The sequence below is a fragment of the Catharus ustulatus genome, chromosome 16 (genome assembly GCF_009819885.2).
Source record: "Catharus ustulatus isolate bCatUst1 chromosome 16, bCatUst1.pri.v2, whole genome shotgun sequence".
NCBI lineage: Eukaryota > Metazoa > Chordata > Aves > Passeriformes > Turdidae > Catharus > Catharus ustulatus.
Window position 1 is genome coordinate 9,569,000 of NC_046236.1, and position 22,891 is coordinate 9,591,890.

Below are 22,891 nucleotides of genomic sequence, written 5' to 3' on the forward strand. Positions count from 1 at the left end.
GAAGAAATATCTGTGGTGCTTAGAAGTCAGCCATTCATCTTATGAGTGTGGAGTCATCCACAAGGAAGAGAGAATAAAATTTTTAGTTTTCAAAACCAGGCATTTGTTAACCAAACCAATGATTCCTTTTTTTTCTTCCAGAGCAAGTATCAGCAGGGATCCCTTTTATGATATGCTGGCAACAAGGAAAAGAAGAATTGCAAATAAGAAATAGAACATGATCAGCAACTTGCAGACCTGCATCGACCTATAACTGAGCATACTGTGGAGTGATAAATTGGACAAACTAAATGAAGACAACTGTAAATTATATATATATATATATACACACACACACATATATATACATTTTACTATGGCATAAAAACTTGGCAAAACTTTTTGGGGTAAATAGTTACTGGTATATCATTTGAAGTAAGCTTCAAATCCCAGGGAATTATTATATTGGAACTTAATTCAACTGAAGACATGGAAGCCTTGTTTCCACTTCCGTTAGTGACAACGCCAGTTTACTTGGGTTGGGAGGGAAGGGAGTTCAGGGCTAACACTAAAATGTCCTCTACCTGTTACCTGAGCACATTTCCCATAAAAGAAGGAGTGTTTGTAAGACTGAGTTCTCACTAAAGTGCAGCACCAACAGTGGAGCACAGCATGATCTGGCACTGCATTTTCCTGTAAGCGGAAACCTCACAGTCCCAATGTCAGTTTTCAGTGTGTGTTTCACAGTAACAGCTGAGTGCAGCCTTCATTCAGGATTCCTCTCCTACCTTTATGGAAATAGCTTTTCTTCAGAAACACAGTGACTGGCAGCTCAGCAGGTACCTTGTGGTGCCAAAGGGTTTGTCAGTGTGCACTGAAATACAGGCAGGGCCCAGCAGCAGAGGTGTGAGACTGTGGCCATGACATGAAGTACCAGATGTCATCTGGTGTTTGCCAGTTGGCTAAAACTCATTCCTGTCTGCTCATACACTCACAACAAACACTAAGGTTTAATAACTGGTTTAATCTGCTTTTTATATAATAATGTCCTTCTTATGTTTGAGATGCTGTAGTTTGATTAACACTAAGTTACTACTAAAGGAGAGAGATGACAGGGCTTGTGTGATTTTAGGCCTTGCATATGAAAACACCCCCAAATAATTTCATATGCATTCAGTGTTTTTAAAGGGAAAAGCCAAGAAGGTGAAATGTCTCTGTAAGGTGCAGCCCTACAGAGTTAAGCAAGCAGGATTCATTTCTTTGCTTGATAACAAACTTTGGACAGAGAGAGTACATGCAAGTTCATACAAGTTAAGTATTTTTATTGCATTCTTAATGGCAGTTTTCAGATTTGTGTTACAGCAGTTGAAATTGAAAAAAACAGACACTTTTACTAAAAAATAAAGTATTGATTATTTGGTGCAGCTAGACTTCCCCTCAGGCATGTTTCTCTGTTTTTGAAACCTGTGAAGATCTTTCTGTGGTCCTACTGATGGGTCTTTCAGGAACACATCAACTGCTGCAGCAGATCTTACTCCAGTGCTTTTCTGTTGATAGCACACATACTGTTCTTAAGGTAAAGCCCCTAATTCCATAATGGGGGTGAAAAGTGGGAGGTTTTGACTCTACTGCTTCTGTTACTACTCAGTTTTTCCCAAACTTGTTGAACCTGATCCCTGCCTACTATGCCAGTGAATGTGTTGGAGACCCAAAATGTTAAAGCAGCTTTGCTTGTTGGTTATGGGAGCACCTCTGGGTCTGTTGCAGGGAGATGTGCTGCACTGGCAAACCCACAGACTTACCAAGCTGATCTGTTTGAAATCTCCTTTGAACTGTAAGGGAGAGTCTGTTTCACTGTTCTGTCTTACTGATTTGCCTTGTTTTGCATGGGGTGTCAGCCTTGTGAGTGTTTTGCTTTATTGCATGTTTGCAAAAGAGGCTGAGAGGAAAAGAACAAAGTAAGCCTTCCTGCATTTTAGATTTTCCCCAGGGTGTGTGGAATTGCTTGGGTGAATGTTTAAATCTTAGTGCTTCCAAAGGAGTAAAACTCAGCCAGAGGAGGTAGAATCCTTGAATAAGTGTCAGTGTGGGGATATCTTTTCTTAATGGAACACATTTAAACTCTTTATAGAAATGAATTAAGTTGTGTGTCCTGTGTTTGCAAAGCAGCACAATGATGGAGCTGCTGCCAGCACTTACTTTGAGTCTTCAGTTCTGCAGTGACATTTTGTTTTGGACAAGTAGATTTGTAATGCAAATAGTGACAGCCAAATCAGTGGTACTAGTGAGCATAAAGGTGAAAGGCAGCAAATGCAGTATTTCTGGAGGAATGTGAGATTACAAAAGCATTAATAAGCCATGAAGCACGTTTGTATCAATTCTTATTTTTTGAAATGCCACCTTTGAGGAAATCTATTTATTTAACCAGGTGAGGATGTCTGCCTATAAGCATGAAGGAAAGGCCTTGACAGTTAATTTGCTGTATTTAGTTTGAAGTTCTTATATCCAGCAGAAATAATTATTTAGAGTAACATGTAACTGAGGATATTATAGCAGGAAATATATTATTTCTTAGCATTGAAATGCAACATCTTAAACAGCTACTTGTGGTGCTCAGTGTATCTATTTAATTTACCAAAGCTAATGGAATAGCGTTTTTGTGTGTAGTAATATTTGATTTCAAATGTTCTTTGTAACAGTATTAACAGGGAGTGAAACTGGCCCAAAATTTCCACTGGCCACGAGGCCAGTAAAACAAAGTGGCTTGTGAAAATTTTGGCCATATCAGGTACTATCCACGAGGGTGAAGAAAAATCTCTCAACCTTTCCCTTTTTTATTGGGCTTCAAGTCCAGGAGTGGCTACTGAAAGTGGCTGCTCAGTGGCCTAAAGCAGGATCTGTTACAGTTTGGCCATGCTGAGGAAAAGTCCTCTGGGGACAACAGGTTCTCCCTTCCTGTGGCACTGAAAGTTGAGTAATTCTTGAGCTCTTTGCTTTTGACCCTGCCCTCTAAAGCTGCAGGAGCAGTGAGAGCTGTGGTGCCAGTGCAGCTGGGAGGGAACTGTACACAAAACTTAATAAGCTCAGCTGGACTGACTTAAATTTTACAATATTCTGACAAAATAAGCTCTGCGTCACTTAGCATTTTGAACCATTTTAAACTGGTACAAAACAGAACCTTTATAAAGTGAGCAGCATTTATAATGCTTCATATATAAAAAAACTGCATATTTTTAAGATTTATTACATATCTATGTAGATATGCTTGCTGGAAAAGCTAGGTCTGTTGTAGACCAGATACTACAAATTAAGACTTGTGGCTTACCAGTTTCATTTCTATATTTTCTTGGAAAATGTTTCTAGCTAGAGTTTAAATATAAAATGTAAATACTGTACAGGTATGTATTGATATGAGTATTACTTGGTGTATACAAGTGATTTGCATGACAAATATTCTGTATCAATCATTGTTATAACGGTGATGTTCTTATGTAAAGCCACTGCAATATTAATGTTTTCATTTATCATTAAGATGTGTTGCTTAAACCTGTCAATTTTCTCAAAATAAAGTGTGAAACTGTACTGCCTCCTCCTTTACCAGGAATACATGGGAGGCAATTGCTGACTCTTAAGAGGTTAAGGTTTAATTTTACAACTGCTCTTGCAAGTAAAAGGCCTCTTTTCCCTACCTTTAGGCACAGTAATTTAAATTACCAGGTTTAATTTTTCAGAGAAAAAAACCCTTCAACTGCAAAATGTTTCAGTGAAGTGTGTTACCACGTGAGTGTGGCTCCAGTAAAAGCTGGTTTCCCTTGAGAGCCACCCTAAATTGAGGTATTTTATCCGTTCCCTGCCAGGAGTTTCAGTCAGATGTAGGGGGGAAGCGGATCTCTGCTCCTGGAGCATTAATTAGTTTCCTCAATTAGCAATTAGAAGCAGGTGCTGCTGCTCCCCAGCTCTGGGGCAGTGTCACTGAGTGCCCTCCCTGCTCCAGAGCCACACTGGGGGCAGTTGGTGCCTGTGGGGCTCTGAAGGGAGGCACAGCAACAACACAAACTCCTTTTAGACATTTGTGCAGGAGTTACTCATCAGACAAAGGACAAGACACCAAATCTCGGAGCCAGAGGACAAAAGAGGAAAAGAAAAAAAAGCCAGATACAGGACAGGAATGTTGGTTACTTTGCCATGTTACTTTATGTAACATCACATAACTGTTGCCATAGGAACATTATGCAGGTACATTATGGTTTGGCTTAATGGTGTTCTCCATGTACCAAAATATTTTTAAGTATTTAGTGCGTGAGACATTAACCTTGCTCTTTTTTACTTTTTTTTTTTTTTTTTTTTTTGTCACACACAGTACCAAGCTCCCAGCTGGGTACCTGGCTATGAAAGCTTTAAGTTCAAAGGAGAAGCCTTCTGCATCCTTGGCTAGGCAGCTGCAGTCCCAGGTTCCTGATCTTCTCTGCTCACACAACAGCATCTTCTCCCCTGCACTGAGAGGAAGATGTGACTCCTCAAGTGTCAAACACACTCTGACAGCTGTCAGCTCCCAACTCACAGTGCACGTTAAATAACTCAAGTAAAACTCAAGTAAAAATCCATTTTAACTTTGCTGTATTTATATACTATATAAATTTTACATGCTATATATTTACAGTGGGGCAAGTGCTTTTTATCTTTAAAAAAACAAAGATCAAACTTTAGACATCTCTGAACAACACAGCTTGTATAAACCAGACAGATTATTCAGATGAACTGTATTTAATACAGGTTCCCCACTCATCTCCTGATGCAGGACCAGTGAATAATAAGTGCATCACAGTTTGATAGCATTTAATAATAAAAATAAAAATCACAGTATGAATTTGTCTGTAACTAGACACTTTAGAGAGACAAAACGGACAACTGAGACTTAAGACAAATGACAGTATATTAAGAAAATGTAATAAAAACATATAGAACAATATACAAATAGTCTTGAGAGATACATTCAGAACTGCATATTCGTTGTTTCACAATGCTGAAAACCAGAAGATTTTCTTCAGATCTTGAATATAACTCAAATGTGAAGTAAATTAGTTTCTAGTGTCAGACCACAGAAAAAAAAAATGAAGCTCTTGCAAAACTCGTGAAGTTTTAAATAAGTCTTTAAATTAAATATACAGACTGTCAGTTGCAACTTTTATAATTCCTGGTCGCTCTTGCACCAGATGTCTTAACTTGGAGTAACATTACATGAATAACATAAAGTCAACCTGAGTCTGTAATTAAGCAGCATTTGAGATGGTCTATTCCAGGGCATTATCTCAGCTCAGTGAGATATTCATGTGGTAATTTACAATGTTCAGCAGTTGTAAAAAGTTTTCACCCTTTTGGATTAGAAGTATATTTTAAAAAAGAAAGTCTCAAGTTAAAAACTAAAAAAAAGTTCTTATATGGTAAAATTCTGTACAGAAATGTTAAGCACCACTTATGACTGGATTTTGTCTTGATGGTAATTGATAATAAATTTTAAGTTTTGATGGTCACTATCGGTAATGTCAGGTTTGAAGGTAAGAAGTCGTTGGTTTTGATGATGAGAAGTTGTTGGTTTTGAAGGTGAAGGGTTGTTGGGGTTGGTGGTCAGAAGTCCTTGGGGTTGGTGGTGGGTTCAGTCTGAGTATTGAAGGCTTTCTTCAGTCAGCTCCACAACTGAAAGGCAAAAGGAAACGAGGTCAGTCCTGCTGTGACATTAAACATTAAACTCTCTCTAAAAGACAAGCTCAAAGCTGCCCCAGCTCCATCTGCTCCCCCAGGACAGGATCCAACTTCTCACACAGCAGCTGCACCCTAGTTCTAGGCTAAGGCTGCTCAACTGTACAGAGCCTTAGGACACAGACACCTGCTTTAACAGCAAGTGTTGGACCTTGGCTGAATCAAATTTAATTGCAGTTTTGCCTAGAAAGTATCTTTGTTTTAGTAACAATCTTGTGGTCACACTGACTAAATCTTAGGTACAAAGGCAAAGCCTTCAGAAACTTGCTGGAGACAACATGGAGGAAAGAATTGCTTCAAAGCTGCTTCCCTCATCCTGGGTAAATTTTTCTTAAACCACAACTTATCACTAGCTGTTTTCATCCTTATTAAACTAGTCAAAATAGCAGGAGTCAGGTGAAAAGGCACAACCTCACAATTCCTCAGTGGTTCCTTGCCTGTCCCTACTTTGAGATGTTGCAGTACTCTAAAAACATGGCCAAAGTGGCCTCTTTTGAAAGCAGCCTCCATCCTTCAGAGAATCCTACTTGAGACTCATTTAAAATAAAAAAAAAACCAAACTAACTTTCCAGAAGATGGAGCCAATTAACATCCATGGACTTGAGGAAATACTAAAATTCTCAAGACTTAAACTGCTTTTGCCAGCCCTTGTTTCCCCCTCGTGTTGTGTGCAGCATGTTCAGCAATGAACAAACAGCTTCTTCTCCTTCCCCCCTGGGCCCAGCACCCTCAGGGCCCTGCCCTGAGCAGGGAGATGCAGAACATTTAATTCCTCACTAAACCTGACTCGTTTGGAAAAACCCGAGTTTGCCATCTGCTGGCCAGAGAATCACTAAGGCCAAAGCACTGTTGAGCACAAGCATTTTATTCTGTTTAGTTCCTGATTTCTAGAACAGAGCTTTTTCGTGCAGTAAGGGTTATTTTGGACATGAGTATCATAAAAGAAGTCTCCTTTTACAACATTAGGATTTAAAAGACCTCAATTCAGTTCTTAAATTGTTCATGTTAAAGAATAATGGGTGCACAATCAGCTTTCCCTCCACTCTGTATTTTTAGAATAGAACTTTTAGTTATCTCTGTCTTAAAATACAATCAGTTTTCCCCAAATGCACTTCCCCTTTGCCTTGAGCAAACTTTCCAGTGCAAGAATTCAGTGCACTGACTGTGGCAAATTGCCTAAGTGTGGAAACCCCACGAAAGAGATTTTAATTTTCCAGAATTTCAAGATTAAACTTCTCCAATTCTTTTGTTTTCTGTGCTATAATAATGACAATTTCACCATTACCAGAAATGAACAGGACTGTCACTGACCATTAACCCAAACTTTAAACTGTGGGTAGGTATAAAATGTAGAAAATTTAACAATTAAATTGGCATTTGGATAGTGAGCTGTCTTCTTCAGAGATTACTTCACTTATCTTTTGAGTAAAATAGTTAGGGGATTGTTTTGGTTTTCTATTAAAATAGATGAATAACTGGAACTGGTTTATGTCATTTAATAGGCATTTAATAAGGTTTTATTTCTATAATAAACACTTCTGTTCAGCAAAAATTTCATGGGAAATGTTGTCAAGTTTGATTTTAGATGTTGAATTTGTTGCAGTGTGCAATCATCTCCATTGCATAATTTTAGAGCTAATTAATTTAAACTAATTAATTTATCTACTGCGAGCCCAAGTTGAGATTATGACAGCAACAGCTGAGAGCTCAGTGTTAAATTTAGTCATGCACACAAATTCATATTTGAGTTTTTTGTAAGAAGCACTAGACAGACTTTTTCAAAATTAAAAACTGAGAAAGAGCTGTTTCCTCAGCCCACTTCTATGTATTGTTAAGCCCACACTAACAGAAAAACCCCACAACTGAATAAAACAATAGCAGGAACTTAACACTCTCCAGGTGTTAAATTGTGAAGTGTCCTCTGGAGGTTTGACAGCTGTGCTTAGGAGAAGGCTACACCTGGACCCACAATATTTCAGTATTATCAGCAACTCCTGTTATTCTGAGTGAGCAGCCAGCACTATTTCTGTGCTATGAACAGCTGAAAGGAGCATTTTATTTAAATTACAGAATGGTTTGGGGGTTGGAAGGGATCTTAAAGATCATCTATTTCCAACCCCCTGCCATGATACTGTTTGGAAGCTGTGATAAAACACAGAGATTTCATCACACAAGCATTTAAAGATTGTTATGAAGAACCAGGAGTCCTGCCAACATCCCAGGGCCCCTTACCTCTGACATACTCAGTGGATGCCATGGAGCTGTATTTCTTGCTGTCACCTGTACCAGAAGGCTTCTCTTCCTTGTAGGGTTGTTTAGTGCCCTGGTTTCTGTATTGCTCACATAAATGGTCATCTGGAGGACGGGACTCTTCCTTCTTCTCCCATGTTTTCTTCTGGAAACGAGGATCTAAATATTCTAATAAGTCATTCAGTTTCCTTTCGTGCTTCTTCTTTTTCTTCTTTTTCTTATGTTTGCGATTGTCATTGTCAAAGTGGAGCACAGAGCAATCCAAATCATAAAGTCTGAAGGAAACATGCAAGTTAAAAATAGAAAAACAGATGTGGCACTTGATGTATATATGAAATGTTATTTATTTACCACAGGTGACGACTTGCAGAGTGTTTGCTACTTTGTGGTACTTCCTGCAACATCTAACTTAATTTAGATGCAGCAACTTTAAGCCCTCAGAATGAAGGACAAGAGGTCCTGGTTTGTACACAAATCGTTAACAGGCATATGGGGATTTAAAAAAAAAAATTAAAATTGTAACCTAATCAAGAACGGTGTGCAGATGTTATTCTGACTACATTGTCCAGTTCTAGTCTTCTAACACAATTCAGCAACATCTTCCCTATCTTCTCTTGGCCAACCTAGTATCATGATCCCGTCACATTATGACAGATAAGTTACTTAGAAACAATGAAAAAAAGGCAGATATGAGAATACCCAGAAAATAATTAGGAAAAACTTGCTGATTATGCTGGAATCCTTGCTTACTTGTAGTCCTTCTCTCGATGTTTATCTTTGGACTTCTTTTTCTTCTTGACCTTCTTATACTTTTTGATTCTTTGGTCATCTGTTTTTCGGCATTTCTTTTCTATGTCACTTCCACTTTCTTCTTGGTGGGAGTATTTTCTTTTGCCATTTCTTAGTTTTTCATTTTCCCGGGAAGAGTCCTCAAAATTTGAGTGAGCTGACACTGGTGGAAGTGCATGCCTTTCACGAGAGTATTTTTCTGAGTGCTGCTGAGGTACTGAACAATGGTGGAAGTTTGCTCTGTGGCTGCTGAAGTGATGCACATCCTCCTCTCGGGAGAGTGTGCTGTGAGCCCATCTGCTTTTGCAATGATAATCCTTGTGTGACCTGCTGTAAGCTTGGCTCAATTTGTCATAGTCTTTATCACAATGAGAGGACTTCCTCTCCCTACCATCCCTTGTTCCATGGGAGGAATAATAATCATTGTAGTATCTGCACTTTTCCCATCTCCGTGGTTCATCTTGATAGTATCTTTCTCTAATCCAAGGTCTGTCTCCTTTGGGATAATAATATCTGTTCCTGTCTGGATCTGTCCTTTCTCTGCTCCGGGATCTGTAACGGGAATATTTTCCTGAGCTCCTGCCATTACTGGGACTGTTTCTTTCGTTGTGGGAGGATCTGTACTTGCTCTCACTGCAATACTCCTGCTTATGACGACTTTGCTTGTTTGTTTCCACGCTGTGAGAGCTCCTCCTCCTGTGGGAATGATCATCTGGTTTGTTCCTGCTTTGCCTCTCCTTCTCCTCAGTGTCCGAGTTTTCTCTCTTCCTCCGGTAGTGCTCTTTGTCAGTTCTTTTAGAGTCATGAATTTTTTTCTTATTTTTTTTCATATATTTATCATCATCATCTTCACTTATTTTATTACTCAGTCCCTCATCAGCTCTAGAAAATTGACTTTCCAATACTTTATCCAGCTTTGTAATAGAAGAGTCATTAACGGGTGGTACCTCTACATAGTTATTAGAAATGTCCTTTGTATCTTGGCATTTATCTGTAATATCTAGAGATGCAAGTTTTTTAGAACTACATTCAATGTCAGGCTTTATAGAGGAAGTTTGCCCTAATTTTTCTTTGCTCTCAGGAGACCCTTTGATGTACAAAGGATTTTCTTTTGAAATGAGTTCAGGTTCTTTTGATCTTCTTAGTTTGTCTTTATCTCTGATGTCTTCAGACTCACACTGCCCAAGGAATTCACCTTCAGTATCCAAAGATTTTTTCCTAACCTTGTGCTGACCATTGATATTGAGATGTGCATTATCAGCTTTTGTTATAATACTTTCAGCAACTTCTTCTTTGGTAAAAATGTTTTCAGAATCTGATTGAGTAAAAAGTTTCTCAACCTCACAGCTAAAGTTGGAAGGAACCTTCCTGGATTCTTCATAGGCAAACAGTGCTTCCATCACCACAGTTTCCATAACTCCATCATTGTCAGAAGATTTCTGAGGTCCAGAGACACTGCACAAAAATAAAAACACGTTTTTAACTTGTGAAAGTCCATCAAAAACTCTGAAAGACGTTGTCTTTAGAAAACCATTCTTACACCTCCCTCAGTTCCCATGGAAAGTTTTTCTTCTCTCAGTTCTGTAGGTCTTGCCTTAAAAAACCCATTCCCAATACATCCAACTCCTTCCACTTGCAGCTCTGAATATCATCAACAGGCAGAACAACTATATTTGCTCTTCCCCCAATTAGAAAAAAGGTAAACACACAAATTTCCCACTCTCCCAAGTGGGAGAGCAGATTATGGGAATTTACATTCACTCATCCTAGGATGCAAAAAAGGGAGAGGATTAGAAAAAGTATTCCAGACAATGGAAGAAAAATGTAAAAACACCCTGTGAAAGTTTTACAGGAGGCATCTGCCTGTATTTAGCACCAGGATACTATGTGCCCAATGCTGGTGTCTGCAATGCCAGATGTGGAATGTGGAAATCTCTGTACTGATGTAAATCTCTGAAGCAGTATTAGAGATGGGTAAAATAGTAATAAACTTGTATGAAATCTTGTTTTAATCAGAGTATAGTCATTTTACCTTTTTTCCTCTGACAAGCTGTTCAACTGGCTGTATGTAAGAGATTCTAAGATACCTTGAGGATCTGGTGACAAAGCTTTAGGCATCTACAATTAAAACACAGAAGTTAACAAATAGAAAGAAAAAAAACTATTTTTTAGTAGCAAACTACTGCTGACAAACTTCCAACATTAGATATTAAACAAGATCACACTGAGTTACCTGCACTACTCCCACTTTACACATCATCCCCCTCTTCCCAAAAATGTATTTTATGAAAATTATGAAGCATTATCTCCCTGAACTTTTCTTATGTTGACGTGTCATATGTCAGCTCAGCTCTGCAAATTCAGTGGGATAATAGCACAAAGGATTAGAATGAAATCTGTGCTGTTTTCTTGATATTTCACACAGTGTTCATGAATATTGAATATATGACAGGTGAGAAAGTCCAGATGAACAAATGTAACTCACCGTTTCAAGCACTCCATTTGCTTTAGAGAAGAAAATCTCAGAAGGTTTAATGGGTTGGACTTGGCAAGTGGAATCATCAAGTTTCAGTCCATTTTCTTTATATTCATTATCTAAACTAATAGCACCATTTAAGGAATCAAGTTTTGGCAGCTCATGCTGGGATCTTTCTTCAGCATTCTGACAGGATGAATGGGAGTTATGCAATGTACGGACCACCTTCCCAATCAGAATTCCATTGGAAGATATGACATTGCAATTCCTTTTGAACAAGCCCTTGGACTCCTCGGATTTTCCTGAAGGTTCTGCACCGTAAGGGACCATGCTATCAGAACAGAGCTTAGGGTTTCCATTCACTGCTGGCTCAACAAAGATTTCATCAGGAACCTCCTGCTTGGAGACATTAGTAGCAACTGACACTGTGGAGAGGTTTGAGGTAGGCTCTGCTGTGGAAGAGTTTGTAATTGTGGCTGAAGGAAGGGGCTTCAGATCCTCCTCCTCCACAGCGCTGCTCGGACACTCCTGCGGCAGCGCCTGCCGTGTGGGCAGCTTGTTGTGAATACTGATGGTGATCTTCTGGGGCTTGGAAGGGTCTGCCATTGAAGGCCTGGAAATCGCCCAGTTTTGAACACAAGCTGTTGGTGGAGCTGAAGATGGCCTTTTTACAGCAACACCAACAGTACTGGGATCTTCTTTTAAGGGTCCATTTCCATTTAAACGATTTGAGCTCTGGATTTGAAGAGATTGTAAGATGGACATGTTCAAACACAGCATCAGAAGCTTTACAACATTAAATTCTCATACTAAATAGTTCTACAGATTGCCACAACACCTAAGAAGAAACCTCACCTCCCTTCTGATATAAATGCAGGTCCAACAGGTGTGTGTAAATCCTGTCTTTGGTATCAAATCAGCATCAGTCTGACACCCACCCAAGCAACTTAACATTGGCTAAAACTATTCAGAAAATACTTATTTTCCTTTTTAAATGCTCCCTGACAACACTGGAATAATTCTGCTAGTACTCAGGAACAAGACAATTTGTGCTGTATCACTGTATCAACTAAGGTGACACTGATAGGGATGGGGCAGATATTTACCTTTAAAATTTAAATTATTTAGGCATTAATAGACTACTTAAAATTGTCTCAAGAGCACAGATCTCAGGCTTTAGAAAGCTGAGCTGGAAGGGTATGGCTGCACAATTAAGGATTAGCCACTGTTTGACCAACTCTGGCTCTAGCGCAAGGGCTGTGAAGAAACCTGCAGCGTGGAAGGGAAAATAAAGCTCAAAAAACCCCGCCCCTATAATTTGGTGCTGTTATCTGCCCCCTCCCAATTACCTTCATCATGTGAGGAGGAAGGCGTGGTCCCATGAAGGCAGCCTGCTTGCTGTTGGCCCCGCGCTGGCCCAGGAAGGAGCGGGGGTAGGAGGGTGCGGGCAGGTAAAACGCTCGCTCCCCCAGCGTCAGATCGTAGCGCCTGCCGACAGAGAAAAGGGGCAGCTCAGCCCAGAGCTCTTCTTACAGCCTGTTCCTGGCTTAAACCCCATCCCACCAGCTCATAGAACAATGTACATCACACCAGAAACACGTCTGGAAGATTCAGGCAAGACTACAAACTGACGATTAGATAATGGTTTCCTACAATGACTGTCCTTTCCAGAGCAATGATTCAGCCTCACACCATCTATGGCCACGATTTCTCCTCTTTTCTAAAATTGCCAGCTACGGAGAGCAGATAGAAAGCAGTGTATCCAAGTGCAGAAGTTTAAGGTCAAGCAATGAAAAGTAATAAATGGATTTCCACTTAGACAGAAATAGACAAATACTAATATTTTCCTAGGGTGAAAAGAAAAAGACTTGAAATCAAGAAAAGTATCAGCAACTTGATAGCAAAAATGTTCTGAGCACATCTGGTGTTATTACCTGATATAAAAAAGTACGTAAGCTTGCTGATTGAGAACTGTTTTGATATCAGAAAGCTCTACTGAGGCATCATTCATTCGGTACCAAAGTCCATTACCAGCCTGCAAACAAAGAATATCTTCAGATGAATTGCATGTGTTCCAAAGGACATCACAGATAGAGCACTGCAGAACAAAGCATACTAAAACAAAGCAAACAAAGCACATGATGCAATGTTTTCCCCTAAAACCAGTGGTTATCTGTAACATTTTAATGTCTTTGCCAGCACAGATTTTATCCTGTTAGAAGCTGAGCTGATCCCTACCTTAATGAAGCAGAGATAGTGTCCAGCATTACAGTTGAAGCCACTATGTACAAGAACTGCATATAAAGCATAGATGAGGGGTTCTCCAATAGATTGGGACATATATGCTCGAAGATCCAAATATTCAGGATATTTTACATCCTAAACAAAGACAAAGAAGATTCAAAAGTTATCCTGAAATACTTCATGGAACAGCCTGAAAAAGACACAGACTAGACTATATAAACATATTTTTCAATTCACTTGAAAATGCCTGTTCTCAGAAACAACATTTAACAACTTAAACTGCAGGGAGCTATTTTCTACAGAATTAGCTCTTTAAGGGCAAGGTATGTTCTTATGGTCACACAGGAATCCTCTCAGAATTAAAAAAGAAAGCAACAGCCACAGCTGCTAAGTTGTTATATCAATTTCTCTTACACTGATAGTTACTGTCTGAAGTATGAGCAACATTAAAATGAGTATTTCTCTTTGGGAAATGTCCATTCTGAGAAGATAAAGCAGCATTCCAGCTGCAAACACACCTTGTTGATCTTTCCACCTGTAAAATTTGCAAATCTTTTCAGTGATATTGTGAGAACATTGGAAGAGCGATGTATTGTGTATCTCTTTGATGCTGGAACCATCTTTTTGCACCTTAAAAACAAGCACAGAAATATTTTTAACAGTATATTCTTTTCTCACTCAGAAGTCAAACAAGTTTTCATCTCTCACACATGCTTATGCTATTTGAATGATATTTTGCTTGTATAATATGCTAGATGTTTTCTTAAATCCATAAACTCCATTTCAGCTTTGTTAATAGAGAGAACATAGCAGGAATATTAGAGACAGCTCTACAGAACAAAGAATAAAGGATTTAGGACATTATCTCTTGATAGCCAAATAAATGCCTGAACATGTATCTTTCTTATGTCAAAAAGGTAAGGCATTTAAAAAATGTAAAAACATCACTGGAAAGAAACAGCCATTCTGCAAGAGGCAGACATGGGACAATATTGAGTTTTCTTGTACTGAGGTTTCCTGGAAAGATTGAAACCCTTCAAAACAAAATTGTTAATTTTGTTTGTTTCACTGCACACTCAGAGGAGGTACAGACTAAGTCCTGAAATGCAACCATCAGCACAAAGACTGAAACATGTCACTTCACATTGTCAAGAAAATACTGCTCAGAGCTAACAAGCAGAAAGAATTGAATAGCCTCTTTTCAAACCAATGTTAAAATACAAGGCACAGAATTCCAAACTGATGGAGAAAGCCAATGAACAAAAAAAGAGAGCCACCCAGAATAATAATAAATTTTAAAAGTAGTTTATAAAATTCTGAAACTTGTATTTAGAAATGGAGGTTTCAGGGCATAGTAATCCTTACTAGAAAAAATAATGGTAGAAAACAAAAAGGAAACTGAAAAGTAATATAATAGTTTGCCAGCAATGGAAATTACACTGTACAAACACCAAATCTTTCTTCTCAAACTTTTTGTGAAAAAGACTAAACTTCTGGGTTTCTGTGTGACTAAGCTGGTGTTGCCTCCCACCCCAAATCCTTGTCCATATCCAGCACTTCTTATCAGACATGCCTTTTAACTTCTGGCCATGAGTATTTTAGTGTGCAATTCACACTCAGGAAGGCTGACAAGCCCCAGCACAGACAGCATTAGGAATAAAAGTCTAACGTGAGCAATACAATTCTTATAATGCATTTCCAAATATTCAAACAGAAATACAAAAATTACTCATTTGGGAAACAAGTGCATTATTTTCCAAGCTATGAATGATTTCAGTATATTAGTTATGTAAACAAAACTAAATTAAACAGCAAGCCATGTCTGTCTTATTGCCGAACAAAGTCAAGAGATAACTTATCCTCCAAGTCATGCACTGCATTGAACACGTATCTTGTATCAATGTGTAAGTAAAAACAATCTTACTTGCTACACTTATAGCTATTTTCACCATCCAGCTGTTCCGGTTTCACAAATTGTTCTAGAGCTCTGGTGACAGATGTAACTGCCTGGATGGAGTAAGAAAGTAGAACACTAAGTCACAAGAAATGCAACGTTTTAAGCACTTAAAAGCACTTTAAAAGAGAACCTTGCTAATTTATACTTAACTGAACCAGCACACACCGTGAAGGAGGAGACAGAAACAAAGTTCATTGAGTATTTACTTCATTTCAAAATGACCTCACTTCAAAATGAATAAATTTTGCAGTGCCAGACAGTATCTGTGGTATGCCTTGGCATCAATAATGAGAACAATCAAACCCATCAGTCTAACAATAGATGTATATTGAAGTAGAATAATTGAGAAGTATGATTATACCATTGTTTGTGTAGCTATAATTATTATTTTTCCAGTTTAAATCCAATCTAAACATGGAGAGCATTTCCATGGCTTCCACAGAACAACCAAGTCCAATCCACCACTATCCACCACCAAGATGTTTCGTTTCAACTAGATAAGTTTCTAAGCAAAAGGACTTTATTTTATGAAGCTCTACAAGACCTCAGCCCGTGCTCACAAACATCTTACCTTTATATCCAGAGTAACGTCGAGAAATGGCTCGTACGTATCTGACACTGCTTTGCAGTTCAAGCACTTTACTGGAATCAAAATACAAATGCTTAACATCATGTGAATGAGACTAACTGCATGAATTTAAATTATTAATATACATCACTTTAGTCAAACTACAAACTCCTTTGCTAGAGACAGACAAAAAGACACACATCAGTTTGAAAGAAAGTAAATTTTTAAAAAAAGTACCTCGAGATCTTAGATATCCTCCAAATATTTGATAAATAAGTGTGGTGGCTTGAGAAGATCTGTCTAATCTGGAAATAAATTAGAGTGAGACCTCAGAAGACTGAAAGCACTGAGTTAATTCTTCAAACAATTTTTGGTTTTATGAAAACCAATGACATAGATTTTAATTCATGATAGTAAATAAAGTAGTAAGAGGGGTAGGAAAAAATTAAATTTAATTATTTTATGCTTACTTGGTGCTTCCATTCAAGCAAGCTTTCTGTAAAGCATCGACAGTGAAGCATAAGAATTCATGTGCATCCTCTTGACTGCCAAAATGGAAATGTTTTCCTATTCCTAATAAATAAGAAGGTTATAATATATTTATTTCTTAGAGAATTAAAGAAAACACACATTTCTAAAATACCTCTTCTTAAAGTAACAAAACTATTTATAAGCATCGAATAGCTCACAGTAAAATTAAAAAACTTGAAAAGAAACCTATATCAAACTACTTTTAAGTAGTATACCAAACTTACTTTTAAGGCCATTGATAACAGACGTAGGTTTGATGGCATTATTGGAGCAACACAGGACCTGGTTGATGTGACTTTCCATTGTGCACATCATACAGAATCCTTCTACATGACCTAGTGAAAGAAGAAAGCATCCCATTGTAGTCAAATACACATTGCTAAAAAAAAACTCCACCCCAAAATAATAATAATCTAAGTTGTGGGTGCAATGTCCACTCTCTGGTACATTCTCTTCTCCTAAGGTGTCAATATCCCAACAGTTTTGTGGCATTTTATTATGCAGAACTGTAGAGAATAAAACTCATTAAACCACAGACCAGGCTGCCCAAAGGCCCATCCAACCTGGCCTGGAACATTCCCACTGGACGGTGTCCCTGCCCATGGCAGAGGATTGGAACTAAATAATTTTGAAGGTTCCTTCCAATGATTTCATGATTCTTAACTGAAATAATTTTTACACATGGGAATAAAACACAATCAGATTTCTGGGAATACATATTAAGATACCAGACTAGAAAGCACACAGGTGCCGTAGGAAAAAAAAAACCTACATGTATGGATATAAAAAGACTTAAATAAAGTCAAGTATAAAAACAAAATTCAAAGAACACAAATTCCAGGCTTTAAAAAATACAAACTTAATTATTTAGAACAAAATCAGCCTAAAATTTAATACAGTCTCCACCAGATTTCTATTTGAGCTCATAAGAGATTAATTTGTAGTGCTTCCTAGAATGTTTGGGTTTTTTAATGGGTCGACATTGAACATATAATTTATCACAGCATTAGTGCACTGCAGTACATCAGCTGTGAAGACTAAAAATCTTCAACACCAACATCCTAAATTTTATCACCTTTCTACCAGCAGGAAACCTAAATGCCAAATGTTCATCAAATGCCTCACTTTACAATGTACTTTATTATTCACATGAAGCAAGAAATTATCTCTTCTTTAAGTTTTACCGTGGCACATTAAATTAACAAATTCACTTTATATGCCTCCTATAATTCTGAGCCTCCTGTTAGCAGAATCATAGAACCACGTAGGCTGAAAAAGACCTTTAAGATCCCATTCAAAAACAGCTTCTACAGGCAAAATAGCAAACTAAGAATTTTCTTCACAGAACCCGTTTTTCTTTCACCTTTGGAGCTGTCCAACAGATTTACAGTGTTAGAAAATACTCACATGACTTGGTGTGCTCAAGTGAAAGCATGTAATTGGCAAGAGGAGGCGTGTAGGTCAAACACTGGAGAGTAGAATTAAGGAAACATGTGTTGCCGAGGTTCTGCAGCCCAACTCCAACACTTTGTGTTTGTTGCCAATCCATACAGATTTTCTCAGGCGGAAAAAGAATTCTTTGTGGCGGAGCAATGCCATCGTTAACAACTGCAAGAAATTTGTGCTTTCAAAAGAGTTGTACTGGTTTTGTTTTAAAGAGGGTACTTAAAAAGTAGGATTCTGCAGGAGCAGCATGAAGAAGCAACTCTACTCCAAAACACAGCAACACATGATGCACAGCTTTAACACTGCCATGTGAATTTGCTGGTCAACACTCTCTTTTGGACAATAATTTATTCATCTGATTTAATTCTTCTAATAAAAGACACAAACTACCACTCTGATTTTAGGACCCATTTTCTTTATATCCTTTAATCTCTTAATTAAATTATTGCTTTTTTCCTTATTGTAACTTTAACCACAAACTTACACTTGTAGTTATGCAGTAAGAACTCAGACAGACAAACAAGTAAACAGCACAGAAAGTAACCCATAGATATCAGATCTCTCCCTGGGCAGTGTTATTATTCAAAGACTTGTGAATAATGGAAGCCATGGTAAAATGTACTTTTCTCTCCAGAACAGAAGCGACCTAGGTACATCTGCGGATTATGAAAAGCTCCCCATATTTGATTTTACATAAATAAAAAACACTTTACAAATCAATTGTAAATAGATAAACTCAAGTTCTGCAACACCTATCCCTGCAGCTGCCTTAGGGGATGCACAAAATTGAAGTCTGTGGCTGAACTCTTGATTCACTGTAATCTCATTTTATAGCAATGTAACAACTAAAATCTGCTTCTACTTTGGTTTTTTGCTTTTAACAAAAAGGAGGGAGGACAGAAAACACTTACCTAGATCTCTTTGGGCAAAAGGCTTTGATTTTTGAGATGATCTACAATAAATATGCCCCCCAGGACCTTTGTCCACAGAGACTTTGTTTGGATCTTCTGTTGGAGGTACCCGGCCCAAACTTGCAGTGCGTGACGTCATTTTTTTAGTACGGGGTTTCATAGATTTGTCAGACCGTCTTGAGGAAGATTTTTTAGACTTTGAAGATTTTGGCTTGTTAACTATGGTCATTGTTCATATCTGTAACAAGGCAAAAGTTCTGTCTGACATAAGAACGTCCAAAGTATTCCAGAAAGGAAAGACTAAGAGAAATCCTATCACTTGGCCTCAAAGAACTAACTTGAAGAACTAAACAGCTCAGAATGATTACAAACAAGGGAACAAACCCTCAAAATTAAAAAAAAAAAAAAAAAAATTCCACCCAATGCACAACTAAATGCACAAAGTAGATTTTTTTCCATCAAAACTGTATCAATATTGTTATTAACTGCTGCTGAGCTAATGACTGGTGGCATTTCTTACACTTCCACAGTATTTTAAACCACTATAGTTACAGGATCTTTTTCTTAAAAGAAGTTGAGCAGTGGCACAATCAAGTGCTGACCTGTTGAGATCCAGGAGGAAATGTCTGGCCAACATTTTCCTGCTCCTGGGAACCACACACCCCTGATGACACAGAGCATGGGATACAGCTCTGAGAAATCCTGGGAAAGAAGAGCAAGAAAACACTTGCAAATTTATTTCCACCTGGGTTTCTTCTGCCCTTCCAAGAAGTATTTGTTTGGATACAATTTTGGCAGCAGTCCTAGAGGTATTTTGCACCCATCATCTACAATGCTTACTTATAAACGAAGAAGTTGAATTAAAAAGCATCTTTTTTAGTTCTACTTATGCAAAGTTGTTTTGTCAGGGAAAAACAAGAGGAATGTAAACTACAAAAAGAAAAACAAATCCTCAGCCCTTAAGAATAAAGGCATAACTGATACCCAGTCCTTTATAAAGTGCTGATTCTGTTTTAAGATGGTACCTCTTTAAATATGTGTAACTTTGTGTGCACAGAAAGCTGCTGAGTAATTACATGATCAATTATCAACTCCTATATGTAAATTTTTCCTACTATCGTACTATATAATGTAGGGCTTTTTAAGTTTAGGGAAACTATAAACTTAACTGAGGGTTTAAAGTATAACCTGCTTTGTAATACTAAAATAGCTGAGAGAACAAAGCATGAAGCAGTTTCAGATTCATGGCACAACTTGATTGCTAATGATAAAACTTTGGGTAGATTAAACAAAGCACAGCAAACCACAGAACTTCTAGTCCCATAAAAGACAAATTATGTGTGGAACCTTTAATTAGATTTTTTTTCTCCTCTAAATTTTCAATTTAAAGTCTTCTCTGTACACACTTTCCATTTTAAAGATAATTACAGAAAAAAAAAGAAAAATTCACTCATTTTATTGAAAAATGAGGACGTTCTTGTCCATTTCAAAGACTAAGATGACAGTTCTTGTTGATTTTCAGGTAAGATTCAGACTCCAAATTAGAGAAACTGGTGACATCTCCTTTTCCCGATGGAAAGGGAAGAGGTTTCAACAACATACTAGGAACTTATTTGCAGGACAAAAATCAGAATCAAGACTGCAGTGAAAAGCAAACAGAAGAATATTACCACAAAAAAGCTTTGGCCTTATATTGACCAATTAGGGGAGCCTCACGTATTTTAACATTTATTTTTGACCACAGAGTAGCACTGATTAATTTATTTATTAGTTTAGTTTGCTAACTTAGTTTTAACAAGTGACTACCAGATAACAAACATTAAGACATCTGCAGATATCAATGAATGTCATGAATAACTCAGATCCACCACTTTTTCAAAATCCGTCAATATAATTAATTTGGATATAACATCTCTTTGGTGAAGTAGCACAAACATTATTTTTGTTCTCCCACTATTCACTGTAAATACAGGTTCTGTTCCTGTACCACTGCTGAACATAAATTCACATTGCCATGTGCACTGAGTGCTTTTCCCCTCTGCTGTTCCCGTAACAGACTTCTCCCATATCATACTGCCAAGCAAAACCAGAACAAATAGTTGCTTTCCTCCCATTTGGTGTGTTACATCAGCGTTGTTTAGATTCTTTTTTCGCAGTCTCATCACAACACGCACATCTAAATATTTATGTTTGGCCTCCACTTTGCATACAATAAATCACAGCTCAGGAGGCTTTTATACAAGATCCCGCTCACAGAACCGCGTTCAGCCAGGGAGTGTGCGCCTTTATCTCAGTACAAACCAAACACTTCCAGCAGCGAGTGTAAAAAAACAAGCGCGGCACACGCAACACCGAGGCAGAAACAAGCAGCGGGAGGAAACTCCTCGGGCAGAGTCACCTCGCTCCATCACCGACCGCACCGCACACGCCGCCGGCAGCAAAAACCACCCGGGGCAGCGCACAACACAAATACACGCCCCGCGCTGGTTTTACTTTCGTTACAAAATGAAAGGCAGCAGAGGAGAAAGTAATTAAGGAGTTTACCGTGGGTGAGCAGGCGGCGGGGGCCGCTCCGAGCTCCGTGTCCGGGCCGTTGGTTGTGGCGGGACCGAGCCCAGCGCCGCGAGCGCCCGCGAGCGCCTCGCTCCGGGCGGCCCCGTGCCCCGGACCCCGCTCACAACCGAACCCCCGCCCCGGTACCGCCAGCGCCAAGCCCGCACCACCGACCCGGCTTCCCTCGCTCTGCCTTTCTGAGGAGTCCCGCTTCCCCAAAACGTTCTGACACCGGGAGTAAAAGGCCGCTGGAAGGGGCAGGGACGGGCACCGCACGCAACATGTCCGCGCTCAGCGCGGCAAGAGCCCAAACACACACAAAACAAAACCCACCCCGAAACGCAGGCGAGGGGGACCGGGAACCGGCCCTGAAGGAGCTCCCGCCTCGCCCTTCTTCCTCTAACCCGCACACCGCCCGGCCCTCAGCCCGCGGCTCCCCGCCCGTGCCGCGCCGCCTCCGCCGCCCGGCCCCGTGCTGACCTGTCCGGGCCCGCGTCCCATCCCGGCCCGGGGGCAGGACCGCGGCGGCGGCGCCCAACGGCGGCTCCGTGCCCATGGCAACGCGGGGGGGGGGGGGGCGGCGAAGCGAGCGCGGAGCCCCCCGGGCACGGGGCGGAGGGGCCGCGGGAGCCGCCACCGCCGCGCCGAGCGGGAACAACGCGGAGCCAGGCGGGGCACGGCGCCGATCCCGCCCCGGGACGTGGGGCTGGGGCGTCCCGGCCGCCCTCCCGCCTGCGCCGGGACGCGGGGAAGCCACGCCGAATCCCCCACACCGACAGCAGCAGGAGTAGGAGGAAGGAGACGCGGGCGCCGGCGGGACCCCGGCGCGTAACGGAGAGGGCGGGCGCGGAGGCTCCGCCGCGCCGGGAGGGGGCCGGTCCCGCCGGCCCAGGGGGTGGCGGCGGCGGCGGGGCTGGGTCCCTCCGCCGCGTGCTGGGGACGGCGCCCCGCCCCGCCCGGGGGTCCCACCCCCTCCGGCTGCCCGCCAGCCAGGAGGGCAGCGGCCGAGCGCCCGGCCCGCGCCCCGGCGCGGTGGGCTGGGCTGGGCTGAGCCGGCTGCTCCCGCCGGTCGCTTTCCCTTCCCTTTCCCGGGCCGGCCCCTCCCCCCGGCCCATTGATTTTCAGGCGGGAGGCGCACGCGGTGCCGCTGGGCTGTGCCGGGGCCGCCGCCGGGCCCGCCGCTGCCCCCCAGCCCCATTACCTGGCTCGGCCCCGCTTGACTCGGCGCTGCCGGGTCCCCCTCGCCGCAGCCCCCGCCTCAGCCCGGCCCGCTCCGCCTACTGTTACAGTCCGTCGGGGAACAATGACGTCCCTCCGCCGGCCTCTTGCATCCGGGGCCCGGCGCCGGCCGGGCAGGCGGGCGGGCGGGGGGAGGAGAGGAGGCGGCGGCGGCGGCGGGGGGAGCAGCGAGCGCCTCCGGGTCACACGGG

The 22,891-nt window shown here is 40.7% G+C and overlaps 2 protein-coding genes across 8 annotated transcripts in view; one reads left to right on the plus strand and one right to left on the minus strand.

The window, feature by feature from the left end:
* The window catches only part of CYTH3 (cytohesin 3), a 48,523-nt gene extending 44,962 nt beyond the window's left edge, over nt 1-3,561 (plus strand). For both annotated transcript variants that reach the window (XM_033074448.2, XM_033074447.2), the window contains one exon: nt 142-3,561. In XM_033074448.2, the coding sequence (XP_032930339.1) occupies nt 142-214 (73 nt within the window). In that variant the 3' untranslated portion in view covers nt 215-3,561. The remainder of the gene's footprint in view (nt 1-141) is intronic.
* Nucleotides 1,628-22,816, minus strand: USP42 (ubiquitin specific peptidase 42). Of its 6 annotated transcripts, none has more exons than XM_033074441.2 (18): nt 22,663-22,815; nt 19,511-19,610; nt 18,909-19,146; nt 17,959-18,159; nt 16,776-16,886; nt 16,491-16,593; nt 16,258-16,325; nt 16,024-16,094; nt 15,420-15,502; nt 14,014-14,125; nt 13,490-13,630; nt 13,186-13,286; nt 12,601-12,739; nt 11,261-11,986; nt 10,808-10,893; nt 8,737-10,230; nt 7,969-8,261; nt 1,628-5,673 (listed from the first exon to the last, which is right to left on the minus strand). In XM_033074441.2, exons 3-18 carry the CDS (start codon nt 19,135-19,137, stop codon nt 5,633-5,635), a joined length of 3,999 nt encoding a protein of 1,332 aa, XP_032930332.1. In that variant the 5' UTR covers nt 19,138-19,146; nt 19,511-19,610; nt 22,663-22,815; the 3' UTR covers nt 1,628-5,632. The 6 variants fall into 6 exon arrangements, with proteins under 6 accessions (XP_032930332.1, XP_032930335.1, XP_032930334.1 ...); XM_033074444.2 differs by lacking the exon at nt 22,663-22,815 and adding an exon at nt 21,942-21,959; XM_033074443.2 differs by lacking the exon at nt 22,663-22,815 and adding an exon at nt 21,453-21,484.
* Between the last annotated feature and the right edge of the window lie 75 nt (nt 22,817-22,891).

Coding starts and splice junctions, on each gene's coding strand:
- USP42 (XM_033074445.2), bottom strand. CDS start 19,137: ATGACCATAGTTAACAAGCCAAAATCTTCAAAGTCTAAAAAATCTTCC. Junction 18,160..18,908: donor TTTTGCCCAAAGAGATCTAG/GTAAGTGTTTTC, acceptor AATTTCTTGCAG/TTGTTAACGATGGCATTGCT. Junction 16,095..16,257: donor AGGATATCTAAGATCTCGAG/GTACTTTTTTTA, acceptor TTTTGATTCCAG/TAAAGTGCTTGAACTGCAAA.